A 21957-nucleotide genomic window follows, 5' to 3' on the forward strand; every position below is an offset into this window, starting at 1 on the left:
CACGTGTACGATTCTGGCTGGCTGACTAGCCCGGGTTCAGCCTCATGTAAACGGGCGCTGCAGGGGTATACTATGTAAGTCTCTGGAATTTATACCGAGTTGATTTAACCGTATCACATTCCCTGAACTGCTGAGGAATGTGTACAGTTGATTGAATACATACAGCTAGCAAATGTTGGGACCATTTGACAATGGAAAATAAACAATATTGTGCTACATATACACCTGCTATTACAGTTATATAACATACAACAATTAAATAAACATCTCAGGGTAGGGTAAAACTTTTGATTTTAATTTAATATTCACTGTTTCCTCCAACGAAGAGATGCTCTATCACTGCTCAATTTACGGAATCCAGTACCCTGGGATTCCTCATCCATTGTGAGGACCTTCTCTTTACCAGACAGGTAATATACAAGATTGCTATTCACTGAAACCTGTAGCATTAACAGACTAAATAAAAACATCCAACAAATTTCAAATCAATATGTACCTTTAGGCGACGTTTGTATTTCCGGGTGTATGCCAGGTATAGCGAGGCAACAAACTCTGCTGCTGGACGTCCATTATCCAGGTAGAACACTTCATCACCACTAACATCCGACTATTACAACAACAAAGTCACGCTAACTGAATGCTCTATTAGAGTATTTCTTAATACATAATACACCATGATATCTTATACTTACAGTGGTATGAATGACCACAGCTGAGTCACTGCTTTTTGACACTTCAACAGAACTAATTTTGTTCAATTCCAGTGCTCCTTTCTTAGTAGAGTTATACTTCTGGTCTAGTCGGTACAGGTGAGTCTCTGTCAAGACATAAGCACGAGGTTGAGGCTTCATGTTGCGATTCAGTTTCACTACGCTGGCAGAGTAGAGCTTGTTCTGACCGCCATTCATGCTCATGAAACCTCCCATCTGTGAACGGAACAATAGTCTACATACTGGTAGTTAGTTATACATACACCATTCATTCAAAATTCTAGCACCTGGTGCATGGATAACTGAAAAGTTTGTACAGTTGTAGTGTTGCATGCCAGTCAAAATGCCTTTCAACAGAACATCCCGTGTTGACATATGTGACCAGCTGGACAAAAAAACCCCACCATTTTCACACATACTTCGAATCCTGTTTTATTGATTCTCTGCTACTTGTCATAACAGAGGAGTGGACTGCATGGTGGATAGTCAAGGCACTAGGAAATTGAAACAGCATCCAATTTGTACTGCAACTGTACCGCAAATAAAATCAAACAATCATAACCCATGACTGAAGCGTATTTAATAGTTATAACACGGCTGTGAGGGATTTGCTGACATATACACCCCAAGCCCAAGGGCTATGGGTGTATAAGAAAGAACTACTGAGAACTCATCCTGTTTGTTTTATACAGTAGCATATGAAGATTGATCGTGGTTTTAATAGCGTGGGCTAATAGCCATCAGAACATTATCCATACGTTAAAACGTCATTAATGCGTTACTATGCTTCAACATGCAATGTTAGAAAGCTTGCGATTGTGGGTTAGAGTGTATATTGTTATCATTTTTGTACTAAGTTAAGCCAACTAACTTTGCTATTGGGAGTTATTAAGTACTTAGGACTGTAAGTTACTAATGTAGCAGTAGTAGCTTTGCTGTACTGTGGTCTGTTCAAAGGCTGATATGTGGAGGGTAAAAATACGCATCCACGATTGCCCAAACAATTATTTTGTGCCTTCATTATCCTTTAGTAACAACCAACTAGTCTATCTTAGCAAATATACTCAGCTTAGCAACCACTGCAAAAATGAGTCCCACAATACAAAGCTCTATGTCGCTCAACATAACAAGTCAAAGTGTATCGATTCTTTGAACTGGCTGGATATTAAAGTCATCGGCAAACTGCTTTCCCATGATATTGCCCGGGCAATATGCGAGTTAAACACCAAGCGGAGCCTTTGAACACCCACGCCAAAGTGGTATATTACAAAGATGGGACTAGGCTCAATCTGTTCACATTAACAGGCAAACCCATCAAGGTAGAGTGATTCCCTTACATTTCTCCGTGAGTCCGTGTGCACAAAGAAGAATGCTATTCCAACGAAGAAATAATGATGGTAAACTATATTTATACTGCATCGTAAATAAGCACTCATAACTCACATGCCCAAAGACCTACATGAACACAGGTGTAGGTTTTGATTTGAGCTGGGCATTAAAGTGATTGAAGTGTACATGTGTGGCATGTGTATTTTCCCAAACTCAATTGGTTTTTGCTAGTAAACTAGCTAATTTTTTAAACCAAAAATATCTGCACTACCTCCCATACAACATACTGTACATACTACACTAATTGTATGTATTTATTATTACTGAGCAGCCAGCACTGCTATTGTGCTCAGTGTATTAACTTACCACAGTCTCAAATTTGGCATGGTTTGGATTACGATCTGGTTTTGATAGCTCATCAAACAGCCACCGACCCTGATAGCCCCAGTCACGCTTCTCCCTCCCAACCAGATCATACCCCCAGCCCTTGACACGAATCTCATACTGTAAACAGGATACAACATAGAGTAAAGGAAGTGTATGGATATACATGTCCTTACTTGGTCTTCAGGGGAATACTTTTTGATAGCTTCACTGGCTCTCCAACACCTGTGGATCTTCTGTAGGTAATCCTTTCCTTCCTGTGATACAAATAGAACAAGGTGCTAACTCACAGCATGATACTATAATATAATGTACACCATTTTTAATAGAGATATATCAGATCAGCAGCTGGTCCAGACAATTTAAGCAAAATTGGTAAAAGAATTAATATAAACACCAATTCAATTCCGATTTCCCACGTACAACCCCATGTCTTCAAGTATACTGGACTTACTTTGTACTCTATTACTTCTCTTCTCTATTTTGGTAGAACTTTTGTGTTGGTCACAGCACAAGAAGCTAAATAGCACAAGTGTACTGTATTCATTGAACTTTCTAGGAAACAATAGTGCTGCACTAAATGAAGTGAAACACTTGCAATACTGTTCTACATCAGATTATAAGCCATTCAAACACAGAGTATGCTGGCTTAAGTTCTGGTAGGAGATTGCATTAAAATATTTCTGGGTGCTCTATTGACTGAGTTGTGTACTGAAGGCAACACCACGATTGCAAAACAACACTTTGGTCACTATTGAGCATGGTAATATAGTTGATGTCAGATCAATAGATCAGTAATAAAATGTTCTATTAGATCAGATCGAAATCTGAATACTTCAGAAATGTTGAATTGGTACATCTCTTATTTTTAGTTAGATACTGTATGTATATTGGACTAAGCCTCAGGCACATGGCACTAATGTAAGTACTGTGATCAAATTTGTGACTGGATCTTGGAAAACTGGTCTTATCACCCATGACAGCAAACTTGAGTTTTGACAGGTTATATAGAGCCAGTAGTCCATGTTTAAAAACAACCAAATGTCAGAAGAAACTGCAATAATGCAGTCAGCTTGGGAAATCAAACCTGGACCTCTCACTCGTCACTTCACACGCACTACCCTTGTAGCACACCACACCACCAGCTGCCCGTCTCTACCTTATAAATGTGAAACTGAAGTAACCTCTATATATACTAAAGAAACAAAAGTGAAGAAAAAAAAGCTGAATCTGACCCTAACCCCGAGGTAACCTGTTACGCATAATGATATAATATACTGTCTGTAAGTTTATGGTGAGTTTTGAGCAGAGCTGGGGTTGGCCTGCGTTGGGGTGGAGAGCAAAAGGTTGTTTACACAATGATAGGAAATTTACAGCACAGATCTATACCCAATACTGTACAGCCACACACAGCCTTCTCCAGGTCCATAAAGACCTCAGACCACTTGTACATGACAACTTGCTACTGGGCTTGGAAAAAAGCAGCCAACAGAAGCAGACCACTTAACCCTGGCTGAAATTTGATAGCGCATTCGTGTGTTTGTGGCAAAAAAAAAAAAAAATTAATGCTAGCATCCATACTGGCACCTCCTTTTGCCCTCCCCTCCCTCTCACCACCCCATTAGAGCTCGCCTGATACAGTCAACCTGTGTAAAAAGGATCTAAAATGGCAGGAACTTAGCTGCTGGCTATTTGTTCAGTGGATGCTCTGAAACGTGAAAAATACAAATAGGCGATAAGACCAGTTTTACCAGGGTAAGTTGCAATTAAGCAGCATGCTGATCTTTACATAATCATTATGTTCCCAACACATACGTATTGACCCTTACCAGCAGAACCCGAGGGGCTACAGGCCATCGGAAATATCGACCAAGATCTCGATCATTTCTGACATTCTTGAAGGTGTCCTCCACGTCCAACATCCAACTTCTCATACGATAGTTGCGGTACCACAACATAATGGTACTGACTGCTTTGAGACGTCTAACATATAATCGTGCTTTTGCTCCCCGCCAATACCTCTGCAGCACACGTACCTGACAAGGATTAACCAGTTACACTACAATATTTAGTACCAAGAATATAATCTACAAACATATGTATGTGTGTACACGTGCTAGAGATACAACAATATATCGCGTATCGTATCGTTTTAAGACAATATCGCTGTATCGATACAAAGTCAAACCGTATCGATATATCGCGTATCGTGATATATTGACATATTGTGGCTTATTAACATTCCTGACAATCAAATTATTGTACATTGTGGTTAAACTGAGTAGTAAGTAATGCTTCTTGAAGAAAATTTAGTTCACTTATTTCTCTTAAAAAACAAAACTCAACATTAAAAAACAACATAGACCATTGCTTAGACTCCACTTTGCATCATGCAATATATCGCTGTATCGTGATACACCAGAGGCAATATATTGATACGTCTACACACTGTATTGTTGCATCTCTAACACGTGCACACATGCATACACTTATGCACACACACACACACACACACACACACACACACACACACACACACACACACACACACACACACACACACACGCATACACACACGCACATGTACACAGTATTACTAAAGAAATGCTGTGTTTTATTTGGCACTAGCACTATACAGTACCTGTCCTATGTGCAGTATTTTATTGCTCTAGTTACACTATTTCAGTGTATTTAACTTAGTCACAGAATAGCAAAACACAATAAAGTGTACTGATTTGTTTGGCAAATAAAGTTTTGTATATTTTTACAAGTTGCACAAGTTCACAAAAACTTTATTAGTGCTGGTTAAATTGTTCCTATTAAAACATTGCCAAGTAACATTTCAGAAATCACATAACATGTGAAAGCATGCTTTTCGGATTGGCTGTACTCAGCACATCTAAAAATGGTGCAGCCTTCATATACACTCCTGGGTGAAAAAGTTGAGGTGGCAACCAAGAAATAGCTGCAATGATGCAATGCTAGTAAATTTACATGCACATTGCCAAGACATACACAAATAGTTGGGGTAACTAGGTACTTTTGTAACTAAGTTACGAAATAAAGTAACTACGTAGCAGTACAATGGCCACAGAATTATTATTCTCGGGAAGTACACATATGTACAGTTCTCTTCTTCCCTTTGTAAGGCATATCTGAGTATAACAGCATGTTACAATCATGTGAAAGTAATTAATGATATAAAGTCTTTAAAACGTAACTGTAACTAAGGGATAAAAGTAATAAGTAACTACGTAGTTTTTGAAGTGACTACTCTAACTCTGTTTGCGTGCACACGTACACACAAAGTAAGTGATCACGTTAACACTTACTGCAATGTGAAGGTTTTCTGTACGCATTCCTTCCATGTAGTAGACAGTACGAGGTGTTCTGATAAAGATCTTTGTCTTGCCATAAGTGACTACCTCGCTCAACCGATAATAGTTCATGATCTCTTCTGTTCCCTTCTTGTCTCCCTCGGGATGATTAGGCCAACAAGCAGGACAAGTGATTTTATATCTGTAATATATGTACAGTATGCTCTGTGAAATTTACAAAGCTTTCAGCTGCTGTGTAAATAGTCACGCCTATACAGTTGAATGCACTATTCAGGTACCTAATGGATTAGGACCCCACAGGAGGCAATAACATATCTCACAGATGAAAGGGCACCTAAAGTCCCACCTTCACCTTCACCCATTACATGAGATATGAACAGTTAGCATCCCCAGGTACCCATACAGATGGGTACCCAGTTCAAAATAAGTCTCATTTATAACAGCTGGGTAGACTTGAACAACTTGAACAAGGTTTCTTGCTCAAGGAAATAACAACAATAACACACACACACACACAAATTTTACCTTCGCATGAAGGGTTCATATTTGTGTCGGTATGCATAGCCAGCACGACGTACACGTACATTCTCCACCAGCCCAAGATACCGCACCTAAACAACAGTATGTCCAAGCTTTGTGACTTGCACATGTTTTGCGTAGTACCTGATGTCTGCACACTTCATCACTGTAATCATTAGGTTTCTTGAAGTTGTTTGGCTTGATACACTTGACGTAATGAGGTTGCTGTACAATGTACATACAGTAAGGTGAACATGATGTACATACTGTAGTACAGTTTAAGTACATACACAACATGCATATAATACATAGACTACCAGACAAATTTGTACTTCTACAGAAGGTAGTTGGAGTATCAAGTTTAAAGTATAGCTCCCACATACAGACACATTCCTATGATTTTCTGTGAATTGAACGACTTCCTAAGCCAAACACTTCACAATACACATGTACTATACCCACAATACTAGAGGTGCACCGATATCGATATTGGTATTGGTGAAAAGTTGACTTTTTAGCAGATATGAGTAGATATTACACATAAGTACTTTAATTGTCCAAACTATCCTATGGTTGACTGTTGGAAGCACAATGGTTAAAGCACTAGCTGCAAAGGTTTTCATGATGGCCAGGGTTCAATTCCTGAGTTGGTTTCACTTTTTTTCTTTTTTTACACACCTTTCATTACTACCTTTTTCACAATTCTTTTCTTCTTCACATAGCTAGGTTTTAGTGACCACCTTTTAAGCTTTTTGTCACATTTTTTAAATGTTTATTGTAGTGTCCATACTGAAAACCTACTATGTCAGATATTGGTATCGGAATCAGTTATTTTGTAGCCAATATACATGTATCGGTTGTCGGTATATTGGAAAATTTCCATATCAGTGCACCTCTACACAATACAGTTACATGTTTACCTTGCAAGCTAATTGATCTACTAGGGCAATCATAGAGTTCTTGAAATGAGAGCCAGCAGTGATCGGTCTCTTGGTCACTTCCTCCACTGGGATTGAACCCTATACCCATACAATAGATATGTATATATGAATGTAGGTACACAAAAAAGCAAAAAGATGGGTAAAAGAAAGAACTAAAGTTATATGTATGGTGCGACACTACCTCTGGCCACATCTCCTTCAGGATCTGCATGTCACAATTGTATAGCATCCTCTTACAGTCTTGGAACAGTGTATCCTGATTTCAACAAGAATGTAAAATCTTGTATTTTATAAACACACACCATTCCTTACTTTGTTCTTGTCCATGAAGCCCGTGATGGAATAAGTGACATCTCCAGCATAATGCTTGATCTGTGTAGATAATAAAATAGGTCACCACATATGTAGCATTAATAAACATCTCAACATCTCTCTACCCTTAAGCTTTGGCAGTAGGACTTGTACCTACAGACTGTTTTATGTACTATGTACCACTCACTGTTACACCAAATACTCTAATAGAACACACACTACAATTGTGTTACAGTCTGTTAACAGTGGAATGTGTTGTATGTAGCACATACACTGTACACACTCCAATAAAGTATGCAATTAAAGTATTTTAAGTGAAGCGGTTTTCTTTACTTCCATAAACTGGCTTCAAGTGGCTAAGATATATTGCATTATGCTCTAGCTATTTCTGGAAAATTGGCTTCAACAAGAATGCTCACAATGAAAGTTACATTTCTAGATGTGTTTCATTTCTAAATGTAGCTTATAGCAAACCATGATATGCTGACACACTTTTGCTTATTGTAAAGTTTAGAGCAAAAACCAGTCCAACTGAAATTTGTACTTGGGACCACCTTCTGCTTTGCATGTACCACACATGTATTTCAAGTTGATTGGACAACAAGTATTGTTAATGATGGCAACATTTGTGAAGTTTAAAAGGATTGTGACACCATGGGTCTGCAAAAACCAGCAATGTGGGTCCACACAAACTACACCCCACCAGTTAACAGGTCATATTTCAGTGCTGGAATAGAATACCTGTACAAGTGTTATAAAATCTAACAAAAAACAACAACAGATAGCTGCAATGCCATAGTCCAATCATTATGAGTCAAAGCATAAAAAAGTTGTAACATGTGCCCAAATGCAGGCCCTGCCACAATTTTTGAGAAATAGGTTAATTTTGTGCAAGCAGAATTTAGTGCCAAACCTGGAGATATTATAATACCAGCATATAGGACCACACAACAATCACGGTTTCCATTTCCATAGCTTTCGTATTTTGTATCACTGAGAGAAAAGATATAGTTGAAAGAACACATCTATACATATGTACGTGTAATATACTATATCACATGCTAATCTGGATAACTGCATACCCTGAATTCTACTTCTCTCTGCAGCTCCCTCACACCAGTAGCATTACTGGCATAATGTGGATGATCAGCAAGTTTCTTGTTCATGTGCATGAGCACACGTCGGTCATCATCCTCCCCAGGACGAATACACTCTTCATCTAATATGGGGATCATTCCACCAGGACTAGCCTCCATCATCTTGCAGATGATTTCATTGTTGAAATAGTCTATGTTGATCCATTCAATACCTTCATTCCTGTATTCCTCCTGTGTGGATGAGAACACACATTACACCACATGTACAACACATGCGAACAACACACACAATCGCGTACCTGTTCTTGTTTCAGTACTAGTTGAATAAATAATTGTTGTAGTTTCTCATTGCAGTAGTTAATACAAAACTGTTCAAAGCTGTATAGACCAACAACAGATCAGCTTAATAAATATGTAATCATAGCATGTATAGCGCAAGAACAATATCGATCCTATGTACAGTAACTAGGGTACAGTAACTAGGGTCGCTAAAGGAGTAATAACAGCTTATATTATCATCCTCAATGTATATTGCCATGATTTCCATTTTTCCATTTAGGTCATCATGTTACCAGGAACTAAACACGGTGGCTTCTATGAAATAGCACACTCACATACCTGTTAAGGTCAAATATTTCAAAGCCATAAATATCCAGTACTCCAATCACAACATCATCTCTTGACTGTTGCTCATTCTGAACATTTTCATTGATCTTTTCCACCACCCAGCTGAACACACGCTCGTACAATGCCTAAAACATAAAACCAATCTATATCGCTGCACACTGTACATTATGTACAACTAATGGCTAGATCACAAAAAGTTGTATGTGCACACCTTAGCTAAGGCATCTCGGGCATACACAGCTTTTGATTGATTTATAGGTGTCTGAATGGCTTCACCACGTGTTGCAACATGTCTGTGAGTCAATACATCAGCAACATTTTCAGGTCTTGTCTCAATCAGTTTGGATATCTTCCTAAGTTGTGTCATGTCTGCAACTTTGCTTGTTTCTCCATCTCCGGAGGACTCCAACTCTACGTTACACAAGTGTAGTACAGCAGCTACCACCTTCCACACTGCAGTCTGCTCCTCTTCACTAAATCCTATGGACTATACATGTCATGATTAAAATAAAGATATAATTGTTTTAAACAGATACATAGTTTCTAATATTAACAGCACGAACAAAGCCTGTTCCAATACAAATATTCTTTTCTTCTAAAGGTACACTTACTGTCATGGCTATACAAACTTCTTTGAACAGTTTTTCATCATCACTGGTGGCACGACTTGCCTCACCACCACCCACCAAACACCGATACTTCATTGTGTTATTCTCTAACCCCAGTGTGGATAATAAGGATGGACCACCTCCTGCTAATACCTGTAATACATAGCAGTTAGGTGATTGAACATGTGGTAGGTGGTATTTAATAGTTAGGGTTACACACACGTACCTGATAAAATATGTGGAAGTTCCTCTCTCCAGTTTGTTGAGTGATGACCCTGGCCTTCTCTAGGAGGTAAGTGTTGATGTGGCCACCTAGTGGTTCTCCTTTAAAGTCAAAGTTGATGTCCATGTACTTGCCCTAATAAAGTGCAATAGTTATGACATATGAGATGATACATACATGTATCTAAAATTAATATCATTTCCCTAAACAGACAGACACACATTAATTTTATAGAAATCAATGACTTACAAAACGAGAAGAGTTGTCATTTCTGTTAGTCTTGGCATTACCAAATGCCTCCATTACAGGGTTGGACTGCAGGAGAAGATTCTTCACTCGTTCAACCTCAGACTGTCCCTGATGGGAAGTTATTTTAGCTATGTAACGCATAACAATCTTGGAAGCCTCTGTTTTGCCTGCCCCAGATTCTCCTGCAGTTAGAACACAACACTAATATTGCTTGGCTTGGACATAATATGTACACATGTCTTGGAATTAGACATTTTAAACATAAATGCATTCCTACATCATAAGGTGAATACAGGAGTATAAGATCTGGATTGGAGTCCAGACTTTGGCTGGCAACTAATTCAACTGACAAAAATGTACAATGGCATTTAACATGGATTCCAGAGATCAGGTAAAACTACTTAAAGGTACAGTAGCACCATAGCAACAGTACTTGACAGTGTCATTGCAGCCAAACAATACACATAATTGAGAAGACACAAGAGTAGTTGATAACTCTTAACAGAATCCTAGTCTACCTGTAATACTATCCTTCACATCACTGGCAAAATATGCCATTAAAGTGTATGCAACTCAAACTTGTATGTGGCTCCTATTCAAGTCAATCTACAACTCAACATGTTGACATGGTTGATGCATAACTGTGAAGATCCCTTAGGAACTTGTGTGATTTGAAAGTACAGATAAATACATTGCACACATATTATGCTATGTTTAACATTTAGGAAGTCTGTCTTTAGCAAGAGCTAACACAATACAGAATAGTATTTCTAACTAAACTCTTTATCAGCATGCACAATCACAAGTTACCCATATCAAGCCATTGTGAGTGTCATACATTTATACACACTCTACCTGAGATGACAACACAGGTATCTTTTCCATGCCACTTCATGTTCTGAAATGCTGCATCAGCTAAAGCAAAAATGTGTGGTGGTCTTTCATACAGTTCCCTCCCTTTGTAGTCCTCGACGACTGCATCATTATAAATATCAACAGTTTGGTAGGGGTTGACAGAGACCACTGTCTCCCCGATGTAAGTGTAGATCAATCCCCCCTGATACCTCTGCTTTAAATTATTCATAAATGCCTCCTCTGACACCTCATCCATTAAGATGAAGTCAGCATGGCCCACTCCATCTGTGTCTAACAGTGCCATCGTTCAGTGTTCAAACACCTGTATATATGTAGAATATAAAAGCATTTTCAAACATGCTATCCGTATATATACCCCCTATTTGCTACAACAACATGTAAGTTTTGCTGTTTATGAAAGCTATCTAATTTCAATCAAAAAAAAAAAAAAAAAAAAAAAACACACACACACACAGTATGTTAGCAGTGAAGCCTATCAAATTACAATGAAGCTCACTAAGTTATGAAGCCAGCATGGTGAAGATTTTAGAAAGATTCCACTAGAAACCGTTAACTCTCTAGCAACCAACCACACCACTGCACCAGGTATAGACCCAAGCGAAGGGGATGGTTAAAAATTTAACAAGATGCAGACACGTACGCTGCCTGTAACCCGCGCATTTTCTTCAAGCGGTTTAACACTTTTTAAAACCGCCAACACCCTCCCAGAAACAATCTAGTGTGCTTGCAGAAATTATCTGAAATTCACTGTGTCAGCTTAAACTTAAAAAGCACAAGAACCTCTACCCTACACAAAGTTTTCCAGTACTCCAAACTTGACTTTACAGTACGTGAGATTGATCAGAACGTGCACAACGAAATAATTCATTTAGGCATAACGTACCTCACACTTTAGTTGTTGGCTAGATCTCTTTGTTGCTAATAATGCCAGCTAGTTGTCACACTGCAAGCTTGCTATTCCGCTAACTACCACACCCTTCGCCTTTTACAGTTCTGGTTGCCAATTATCACGTGCGCGTAATCCCATTATCAGCAGTAAGCATTATATGGAGCGAATGTGAACAATCCCCTGGCTTCGTTATGGTGCGTTATGATATCGTGTGTGTGTATGTCTATATTGTAGGTTAGTATATAAGGGACGTTTTGTGGTACATGTGTAAGGTGGCTAGGACTATCAAAGGAACAATATTCAGTGACTGTTTAAGTTTTAGCTCTATTAAAGTGCCTTAAACAGACAGAATCCTGTACCTCTATATTTTTGTTGTGTTATGCTCAAAAAACTTATACAGATTTCCTATTTACTAGGGGCAGCAACAAAGTGGCAGGTCGACTGGTCAAATACAACACACATCACTGTCACAACCACAGGGAACTGTGTCTTCATCCTCTTCTTCATCATTTGAAACTCTAGTGGTACCTAAAGCATCCTCCATTAATGCTGAAAATGGAACCACAGTAAGGCACACTCTTGTATGCATAAAATTCTAACATGTTCATTGTAAAAGTCTGATACACACATGATTTTGTTTTCTGCAACAGGACTTTTCCATGCATGCATGTTGTGTGCATGTCACATGGAGAATGAGTACTTATATGGTTATACAATATTTGTGTTAGAAAAGTATTTCGTCATTCTCTTAGGAGAACTCGTCTGTCCCGTACACATCCTACTCGATCACCAAACCAGAGTGAGTGTATTTGTTATTATGTGTGTGTATTTGTTGTACTGGGGTATAGGGATGAGAAGGGTGATAAGTCAGTGACTAAACCACCACCGAAATCTGTGAGTTATCCCTCTGTGTGTGTAGTGTGTAGTGTGCAAGTAGTCACAAACACACATGGCTTATTGTAAGTACACACATATGCACTGTATGTATGTACTGGGTATAGAATTATTATTTCATCATCCTACCCCACACAGGAAGGTATAGTAGTGGTAGGGACGAAGGCACCGACTGACTTATCCCAGTTATATGGCAGTGATGTTGTCAGTAAACTAGAGAAGATACACATAGTGAGTTGTGTGTAATGTATGACTAGAAAGTTTCTAGATACAGTTTGTATATATAACTGCATGGAGTTAATAAGATTAAAAAGTTTAGCCTTTTAAGGTTTCTTTGCTAATTCATGCTGACAATTTCTTGTCACTATTGTGGTAAGTGAACATGACATCATGCAGTACAGTAGTACTGTATATTAGGGATCATGGAGATTTGGGTTTTCCTAGCCAAAAAAATTCACCAGCTTCACAACTCCATCCTGGCACCTTGGCAGTATTGGTTAGGTATAACCAAGCCCAAAAGTGCCTTCGGTATGATCCCAATAAATAGTTACGGAATTTTGAAAAAAAATTATTCAGTAGAATTTTCTACTGACTACCTGCCTGCCTGCCAGCCCGCCCACCTGCCTGCCTGATGCCTTCAGGCAAGCGTAACTTGATAACGGCTAAGGCTATGGGCTTAACTTTTTCACTGTTCGACGTTGCTTCATCCTGAGACGTTCCTTTTGGTATACTGCAGTACTTACAATGCACGCATCATGGACTTACCTTTGTCCTCCTTTGTGTCACATTTCTTTTTTCTGACAGCCAAAGGTGTCAATTTGCAGTAGCGCGATGCATGGCTTCCCTACAGTACGTTTGTAAACGGGAATCACCCGTATTTTCCGTGGTGAATGGACTGATTGCAGAGACGGTTCTAACAGTGTTCTTTATTTGTAATGCTGTAATGGGCTGAACATAGCTGAAAGTGAAGAGTAATGGCTGCTGCACTTTCGAGATAGTAATTGATAGTTGGGGCACATGGATCATTGTATTTTTGAGGTGACTGGATTGTTGCAGAGGCGCTTCTACTGTTTTTCATCTGTAGCGCTGAGTATAGCTGAAAGCGAAGCGTATTGGTCACTGCACTTTCAAAGCAGTATTTGATGCTGGGGCGCACGTTCAAACGTAAACATTAATTCAGGTGCCATCCTTTCTTTTGATGCGGTATGCATGGGTTCACCAGTCATAATAATGTTACAAAAAAGTAAGCAAACTAGTTTAAGGAAAAATTAGAAATTTTAAGTCAGATTAGGGATCATAGAAAATAAAAGTAAGGAAACAAGGGAGATCGCCTACACCTGCAGATACACTAGTGAACATTTAATCCCTAATTTAGTCTTGGTCTTGGGGTATAGACTGGATTAGGGATTAAATGGTCACTAGTGTATCTGCAGGTGTAGGCGACCTCCCTTGTTTCCTTACTTTTTTCTATGATCCCTAATCGAACTTAAAATTTCTAATTTTTCCTTAAACTTGTATAGTATGTGGTTGCTTACTGGACATGACAGCAATAATTCCTGTGGCACTATTGCTAAGTTGTGCATTTTGTGACTGTGAATGTTTAGTGAAATTGAGGTGAAACTGTTGACTGCTAGGCTTCTACCAAAACTGTATTGCCTATAATAACAACATTGCTGGATTATTATTTTTCAAGACCCAACTTGTTGATACCAAAAGTATTATTTCTATAAGGTCCTTTAATTGATTGAGAGGATTTCCTGAAAGAAGTTATACTGTGTTATGGGGTATAGCTTTAAACAGGCAATTTGCTATTACCTGAAATGTGGGCACCTTTTATACCTATTATTCTGTTTGCGTTAGTATACCGTATTTCCTCATATAAAAGCTGCATTTGAATAAATGCCTGTCTCGATTATAGGCTGGTGAGGCCTAGACTATTAATGGAGTCTACTGTTAGTGACTTTAATCTTTCTCTTGCTGCTGTTATTTCTTCAAGCTTATTAAGTTTCGAGCCATCAGAGGGATGAGGTGCTGTGGTAATCATGTGAGAGCCATAATGAGCTATGCATGCAGATAATATATCATACAACTGTTTTCCAATCGTTTTAGGCAGTTGTTTGTATAGGCAATACATAATATAAAGGTTCCTCTAAGCTTACCATCACATACATTAATGGTGTCTACTCAAATTTGATTAAATGCTGGGCATCACCCAAAATAAATGTCTGGTCTTAAATAAATGCCGTATTTGTTTACAGGTTGAGTCAAACATGTTGGAACTTGGAAATAATAGCCCAGGCTTTTATATGAGTAAATATGGGGCACACATTTACATAGACCTCTAAAAATCAGTTCACTGCGTCCTAAAGTATCTGGAATATACGAGTTCCACTGTATACTGTTTAGCTGTATGTTGAGGTGGCCGACAACCACTTGTTTAGTTTATGTGTGATGACTTTGTTTTGTGTTATGTAGTTCTATCCTATTTTGAAATCATCTTGTGGCCATGGTAACCTTACTTTAACTGAGGAGATGAAAGGTACTGTATGTGAGAGACTGTGTCAATACTGGTACGTAGCTATCTTTCTTGTGTTAGTATAAAGTACTCTAATACTATAATGATTTTTATTTCTGCTCATTACATAGCAGTTTTTGAAGTCACTTAGTGGCCACTACTGTAATTTGTAATTCATATCCCAATTGTTTTACTGGCCATGACATAGGTCATTAACATGTACATACAGTACTTTGTAATTTCATAAATATAAGATTACCCATTGAGTTTTGTCCCTGTTTTTGGTATCTTGTGTGGTTCTATTAATGAAGCTTCACTGTCCTGTGTGATCTGCTATTTGCACACACACACACACACACACACACACACACACACACACACACACACACACACACACACACACACACACACACACACACACACACACACACACACACACACACACACACACACACACACACACACACACACACACACACACACACACACACACACACACACACACACACACACACACACACACACACACACACACACACACACACACACATACAGAAACTGTGACAATGTGTGCATGCATATGTTGAGAGTGTCCTTAATTTTGTTTATCTATGTGTGCCCTTATCTCATCCTATTGCTATTGTAGATGGTTTGGAGGCCACCCCAATACTCAACATGTGTCTACGTTATCAGGAGCACTTGTCAACAGTGGCATCAGTGATGGCTAATGAACAGGTCAGTGAAATGACTCTTGTGTATGGTACCCCTTTTAGTGGTCACCTCAATATGGGTACTAATAGTGGCCATGTTAAGTAGATCCCAAACATCTGTAGCTTACATCCTGTTTACACTACCTACTAACCCAGGTAAAGCACGACACGGCTCAAAACAAATTGCAGTGTGAATCAATCGAGCTGTGCTGAACTGGGTCCAGTACTGCACTACAAGGAGAGGCAGGATAGGATACAGTGCAAACGCATTCTGAGCCGGCCAACTCAGGTTAACAATATAACTTACTTCTGTTGGACACACAGCAAGCATATTCTATGCTCTAAAACTGTTCTTCAAAATGGCTACTACGTACCGTAGTTCTGGTAGACTTTGTGACAGTTACGCTAATATTCCTGAGCACCCACTAGCTTAAACATGGCAGCTATAACATTGTATGACTTATTTCAGCTGGTTCTGCGCTTTGTCGCTACAGTTCTAGTGCCTTTTTATTAAGCGCCTAAATAATCAAAAGCTCATGTGCTTGTTTTAGCTAATTATTATTCGGTGCTTGCACTATCAAGCTCGCGTGAGATACAGTAGTGTGAACAATTTAAGCACCAACCCGAGTTCAGTTGAAAACACTCTGGCTAACCCAGGATAGTGTGAACAGGGTGTAAGGTGTACTTCATGACATCAGCATATTAATAGGCCACCTACGGTGACCATGTCAAGTATGTACCAAAGGTGTATTTTATTGCCTTGTAAATAAAACCACCTAATTATAGTGACCATGTCAAGGTATACTTGTGACCTTATTATAGTGGTTGACCTGTAACTGAGGTTCACTATTTAAGAACTGGGTGGTATACTGTGGTTCATTAGCAAGTGTGTTCTTGGGTTTACTGTGAATCTGCTGGCATCACGGTGTTGTTGTAGTGGTAACCCCTAATGTTTCTATGGTAACTGTACTGTAGATGGCACTGGCTGCTCGGTTTAGAGATCTGGAGTTATTTGTGGTTGGAATACAACAACAGTTATTAAGGAGACAAGACCGACTAGCAAAAGCTGCCCCACACATGCAAACTGGTGAGCATGTGTTAATTGTAATTAGTGTGTGTTGTAGTTAAATCAGTGACTTGGTGTATATCACCATATGTGACTGGGCCTGCAAAAACAGGTGACTGGGCCTGCAAAAACAGGTCACATGGGCACAAACTACACTGCCATCACATAAGTCATGTCTCAGTACTGGAATAGAATATTTGTGTTCTGTAACTTGTTTTGTATAGCCATTTAACTACTTAAAATTTGCAAGGCCATAGTCATAGTATAAAGTCAGAAATACAGAGTAGGCAAATGCCTATTTTCACACATATGAATGTTTGGAGTGTGTGGGTCTAGTTGGTTGCTAGGTAACCAGCAATGGCATACCGTATAGTAATAAACTTTGGCAGTAAAAAAGTGTGACAAAACCCCTCTGTTGAAAAAATTGGCGGAAAAAACTTTGGTGATTGAAATAGTACTCGCCAAAGTTTTTACTGTACAGTGCGTAAGGATAAAACAACAAGGTGTCAACTCATCAGTTAAGTAGTATAGTAAGTGTATGGGTAGCTAGCGTTATTGTTGTAGCAGTACTTCTGTAGATGCTGATCTATCGACGTGCTAGCTAAGGCATGCTTCTCTATCTCCTGCAATGTCGAGAGCATCCGTATTTGCTTTTTCAGTGAACTCCAGTAGCAGAGGTTATCACATATATCAAAGTATTTAGCCAAATCCATCATGAGACGATAAACTATTAAACTTACATGCGAACTCGCATGCAAACGGGAAGCCGGTTGGAAATGCTATCCAGCCAAGGAGTGCTTACAACTGTGGGACACATTACTAGGAAGACCAAGATCTCCAAAGTCTGCTTGATCTTTATTGCATGGTGGTACAAGCTGACCTTCATCTCAAGTTCTTGGTACTCAATGTGCTTGTGTAATCCCTCGTGTAATCATCTAAAATAATTGGTGAAAAAATCTTTGGCGAATTGAACGCTATTCGCCAAATTCGCCAAAGGTGTTTAACGCTACATGTCATATTGTAATCAAAACTTAGCAGTCTGACTCAACTTTTTAGCAATTATATGCCAAGTGCTATACTTTGTTTCAAGACCACACTTTGAGTACTATATAAGTATACATATCTTATCTTTCAAGCAAGGCAATGCTTGAAGTGTTAGAGAGCACCTGCAACTACACGTGCAAACAATTAAAACTCACAGAAATCCACAGTCTTCAATAGATTTGCTGTTATACCATCCAAGAGTGCTTTATTTTGACATTTCCATGTCTCATCACCCACTGAGAGATCTAGGTTGGCTCACATGCTTCTATAACTACCCAATATAGAATTGCAGTCGCAATTGTAAAACTGATGCTTGAACATTAACTTTTTATTGCATAAACCCCAGTGGTCTGGAAGTTGGGATTGAAGCCTGTTACTTTTATATGAACTCCTTATGTACTTACTGTCAAAAATTAGTGCATTTTAATTATATTGTGTACTTATGCAATTATAACATTCTAAGTATACTCTGCTGTTAATCTCTTTATAGTATCAGATATTTCAGAGATACTGGAGAAGATACAATCACAGATCGACTACTGTGTACCTATGATGAACCGGCTGAACAACTTACTACCTGAGAATGATCGGATGGAGAAATTTGAAGTGTCGACGGAATATCGTGATCCTGGAGATGCTATGCATTATTCAGAGCAGACTAACATTATTGGATTTAACTATAGTAACATTGATAGTAATAGTTAGTATAATACTACGTAACTACGATAAAAATATATTAATAAAATGTTGCACCACATGTGTGGAATGTTGAAGGGAGTAAGATCATGACTAATCTCAATTATACACACACATGGACAGACACAATCACATTAGTATTCACATCTTACGCTGAATTGTTACTACAGTTTAGTTTAGACATTGATCAGTTGTGCCATTATCATGGTCTTGACTGTTGTGTTCAAGTTATTGAAGTCTTTGACCTACAAGAGATAGCAGTGTACACAAATTGCAGGTACACCATCTATGCTACCACAAACAGTACTGTAATTCTGCTATGTGATATGTAGCAAACAAACATTTTGTAGCAGGACTGCTATATTTGAGTATATTGATCACTGGTGCAGTGGTACTGTGGTAGAATAAATACTGCGGATTCCAGTCTTGGCTGAAATTTAATAGCTGTAGTATTAAGCGTATATGTGACTGGATTTTGGAAAAACGATCCAAATCGCACATTAGAAGTTCCGAGATAAACGGTTTTAAAGAATTGAAGCCAGCATAACTCTCCAAGGATAGCAAGCACGCGTATGAAATTTACACAAAAGATGCATCAATCTGTAACCTTTCAAGCCACTTCCAGTACTTGTAGCTGCTTGTACAGTTTCCCGCCAAATAAGATAGAAAATCTGAGCAGTTGGACGAGCGAAGTAGTATCACGAGTGCTCACAAAGGGAGGCAGACCACGATTGGAGTCCAGACACCAGATTACAGGGCTGTGCTGGCTCCTTAGTGGCTGATACGTAGCAAAATCAGCAGAGAACACGTCTGGCCAACATTATAAGGCTGTCCACCAGTAAACCACTGACTCTTGCCAAGCCAGGTCCTTCACAAGGCCTGAAACCGCCATTTGAGCACTCCACACCACCCAGAAAAGACGTGTGTAAAAACCAGCCTCGTAGTTTGAGTAGTGCTGAGGGTCAAAACTTGTAGTACGATAGTGCAGCTATCCACTGGTGGTGTTAGTTTGATTTTGCCTGATGTGCGATTTGGATCGGTTCTGTAAAATCTGGTCACATATATATACTACTTTTTGCAGATCTGGTCATGATAATGACGGGTAATACATTTTAAAGCCACATAAACTTACTTAGTTCTCATTTCCCTTCCATATCACTATTTTACTCACCACATAAGTATAGGTAAGACATGCAGTGCTAGGAGCAGTGTTGCCAGATGATTTGTTCCAAATGTTCATGTGGAAAAATAAATTTATTCATAAAAAATTCATAAATCCATAGTCACTTTCAAACTAGTCCACACATTATAAATAGGTGGATCTGTGGGTTAGTAGGGCAGTGAATAGCAAAGAAAGAAAAAAAAAAAAAGGTCACCACCTAAAATTGCCAAAAGTTCATAAAAAGTTCGTAGATTATTTCAGGTTCACAAACAAGACAAAAAGTTCATAAATCTATGAACTTTATTCACAACATGGCAACACTGGCTAGGAGTCTTCAGTGGATAAACAACCTGAAGGAATGATGTAATAATCACCGATCGAGGTGATTATTACATCATTCCTTCGGGTAGTTTATCCACTGAAGACGAGGTGATTATTACATCATTCCTTCGGGTTGTTTATCCACTGAAGACTCCTAGCAATGCATGTCTTAGTAATTTAGACAATGGCCTGTGGTGACTGGAATTTTGTTATATGAACCCACAAAGTATGCAATTTGTTTGTTGAAGTTTGTGGCTAGGTGTCTTACTAGGTTCCACCTGTTTACAGGTGTCTTACTAGAATAAAAATCCTGCATACTTTGCAAATATCAAAGCATTCTTGACATGCCATTGTCTAAGCATAGATATTAGAGAGAAGTGGTGGCTGCAGTTATCCAGCATTTGGTATTTAGCTAGAGCAGTCTAGCAACATTGTATTTTGAGTCATATGAGCATCTATTACAATAAAGGTCTGCCTGCCAACGTAGGGGCTTGTGGTTTGACAGGAAAGGGTGTCTTTAAAATATATGTTTCAAATATAATGTTATCCATGTCTATAATGAAATGCTTTAATTAGAGCCTCCCTTAATACTTACAATTGCATATTGTGTGTTCTATTAGAAAGTTTCAATGTTTTAGTGAATATAATAATAGTAGCCTACTGGGCAGATTATATAGTGTACCAATAAAATTTAAATTATCTAGCACTGCACATGTGGTCTCTAAACAACATAATGGTTTAGACTCACTGTGTAGACACCTTGTTACCTGTGGCATTCCATTATTGTACAATGTGGTAAAGTTCATCAGTAGTGTCTTCAGCAGTGTCTGGACTGTATGTGATCTTCATACCAACCTCTGCTGCATTCAGTAAATCAAAGTAATCTTCTTGATGAATAGTGTCTTTCCCCAATACATGGTACATACATATCCAGTATATTATGTGGATTAGTTTTATCTATCACATGTAGTCTTACAATTCTTTACACATGACTGTTCTATTAGAGAATAATTGTTTTCATTGTATACATACACGCTACCTGATCATCTAATGTTTGTTTAGAGAGATGAGCTCTGGCTAGTTGTCCAACATAGTTTGACCTCAACAGATCTGATGAGAGAGCTGCTGTAACTTGTACCTTAATCATGAACTGTGCATTTGTTGGTCTCTTAGCCAATCCAATGATCAGTGTCCTGGTACTGTGTGATGGCACGGTAGTATAAGTATAGTTCTGTGAATACGTGTACTACCATTGATATCAAAATGCAGTAATCAATTTTGTATGGTTGATATCTTTCTGTGATGTGTTGTCATTATGTAGTGTCATGCATGCATGAAACTTAAGGTGTATAATTATTAAGTCAATAAACAGCTTATAGCATGGAAACCATGAAAAGTCTGAGTTATCTGAACACCAGCCACCTAAACTTGTAATTAACTGAGCTCC

General features: G+C 38.6%; 2 protein-coding genes across 3 annotated transcripts; one reads left to right on the top strand and one right to left on the bottom strand.

Annotated features, from left to right (window-relative positions):
* Positions 1–175: 175 nt before the first annotated feature.
* On the bottom strand, positions 176–12240 carry LOC136260153 (unconventional myosin-Id-like). 2 transcript variants are annotated; one of them, XM_066053784.1, is made up of 21 exons: positions 12097–12240; positions 11193–11514; positions 10338–10519; positions 10092–10223; positions 9869–10018; positions 9469–9744; positions 9249–9382; positions 8930–9008; positions 8616–8861; positions 7534–7593; positions 7403–7477; positions 7201–7299; positions 6425–6505; positions 6287–6372; positions 5756–5942; positions 4253–4459; positions 2600–2680; positions 2406–2543; positions 693–926; positions 497–607; positions 176–440 (listed from the first exon to the last, which is right to left on the bottom strand). In XM_066053784.1, the coding sequence occupies exons 2-21, from the start codon at positions 11494–11496 to the stop codon at positions 306–308; spliced, it is 2997 nt and encodes a 998-aa protein (XP_065909856.1). In that variant the 5' UTR covers positions 11497–11514; positions 12097–12240; the 3' UTR covers positions 176–305. The 2 variants fall into 2 exon arrangements, with proteins under 2 accessions (XP_065909856.1, XP_065909857.1); XM_066053785.1 differs by having other exon boundaries at positions 12102–12230.
* On the top strand, positions 12210–19048 carry LOC136260154 (BLOC-1-related complex subunit 5-like). The gene is made up of 9 exons (XM_066053786.1): positions 12210–12296; positions 12519–12668; positions 12855–12901; positions 12951–12996; positions 13135–13227; positions 15472–15535; positions 16158–16246; positions 17197–17308; positions 18822–19048. The coding sequence occupies exons 1-9, from the start codon at positions 12294–12296 to the stop codon at positions 19034–19036; spliced, it is 819 nt and encodes a 272-aa protein (XP_065909858.1). The 5' UTR covers positions 12210–12293; the 3' UTR covers positions 19037–19048.
* The last annotated feature ends 2909 nt before the right edge of the window (positions 19049–21957 follow it).

This window comes from Dysidea avara, chromosome 7, assembly GCF_963678975.1.
Source record: "Dysidea avara chromosome 7, odDysAvar1.4, whole genome shotgun sequence".
NCBI lineage: Eukaryota > Metazoa > Porifera > Demospongiae > Dictyoceratida > Dysideidae > Dysidea > Dysidea avara.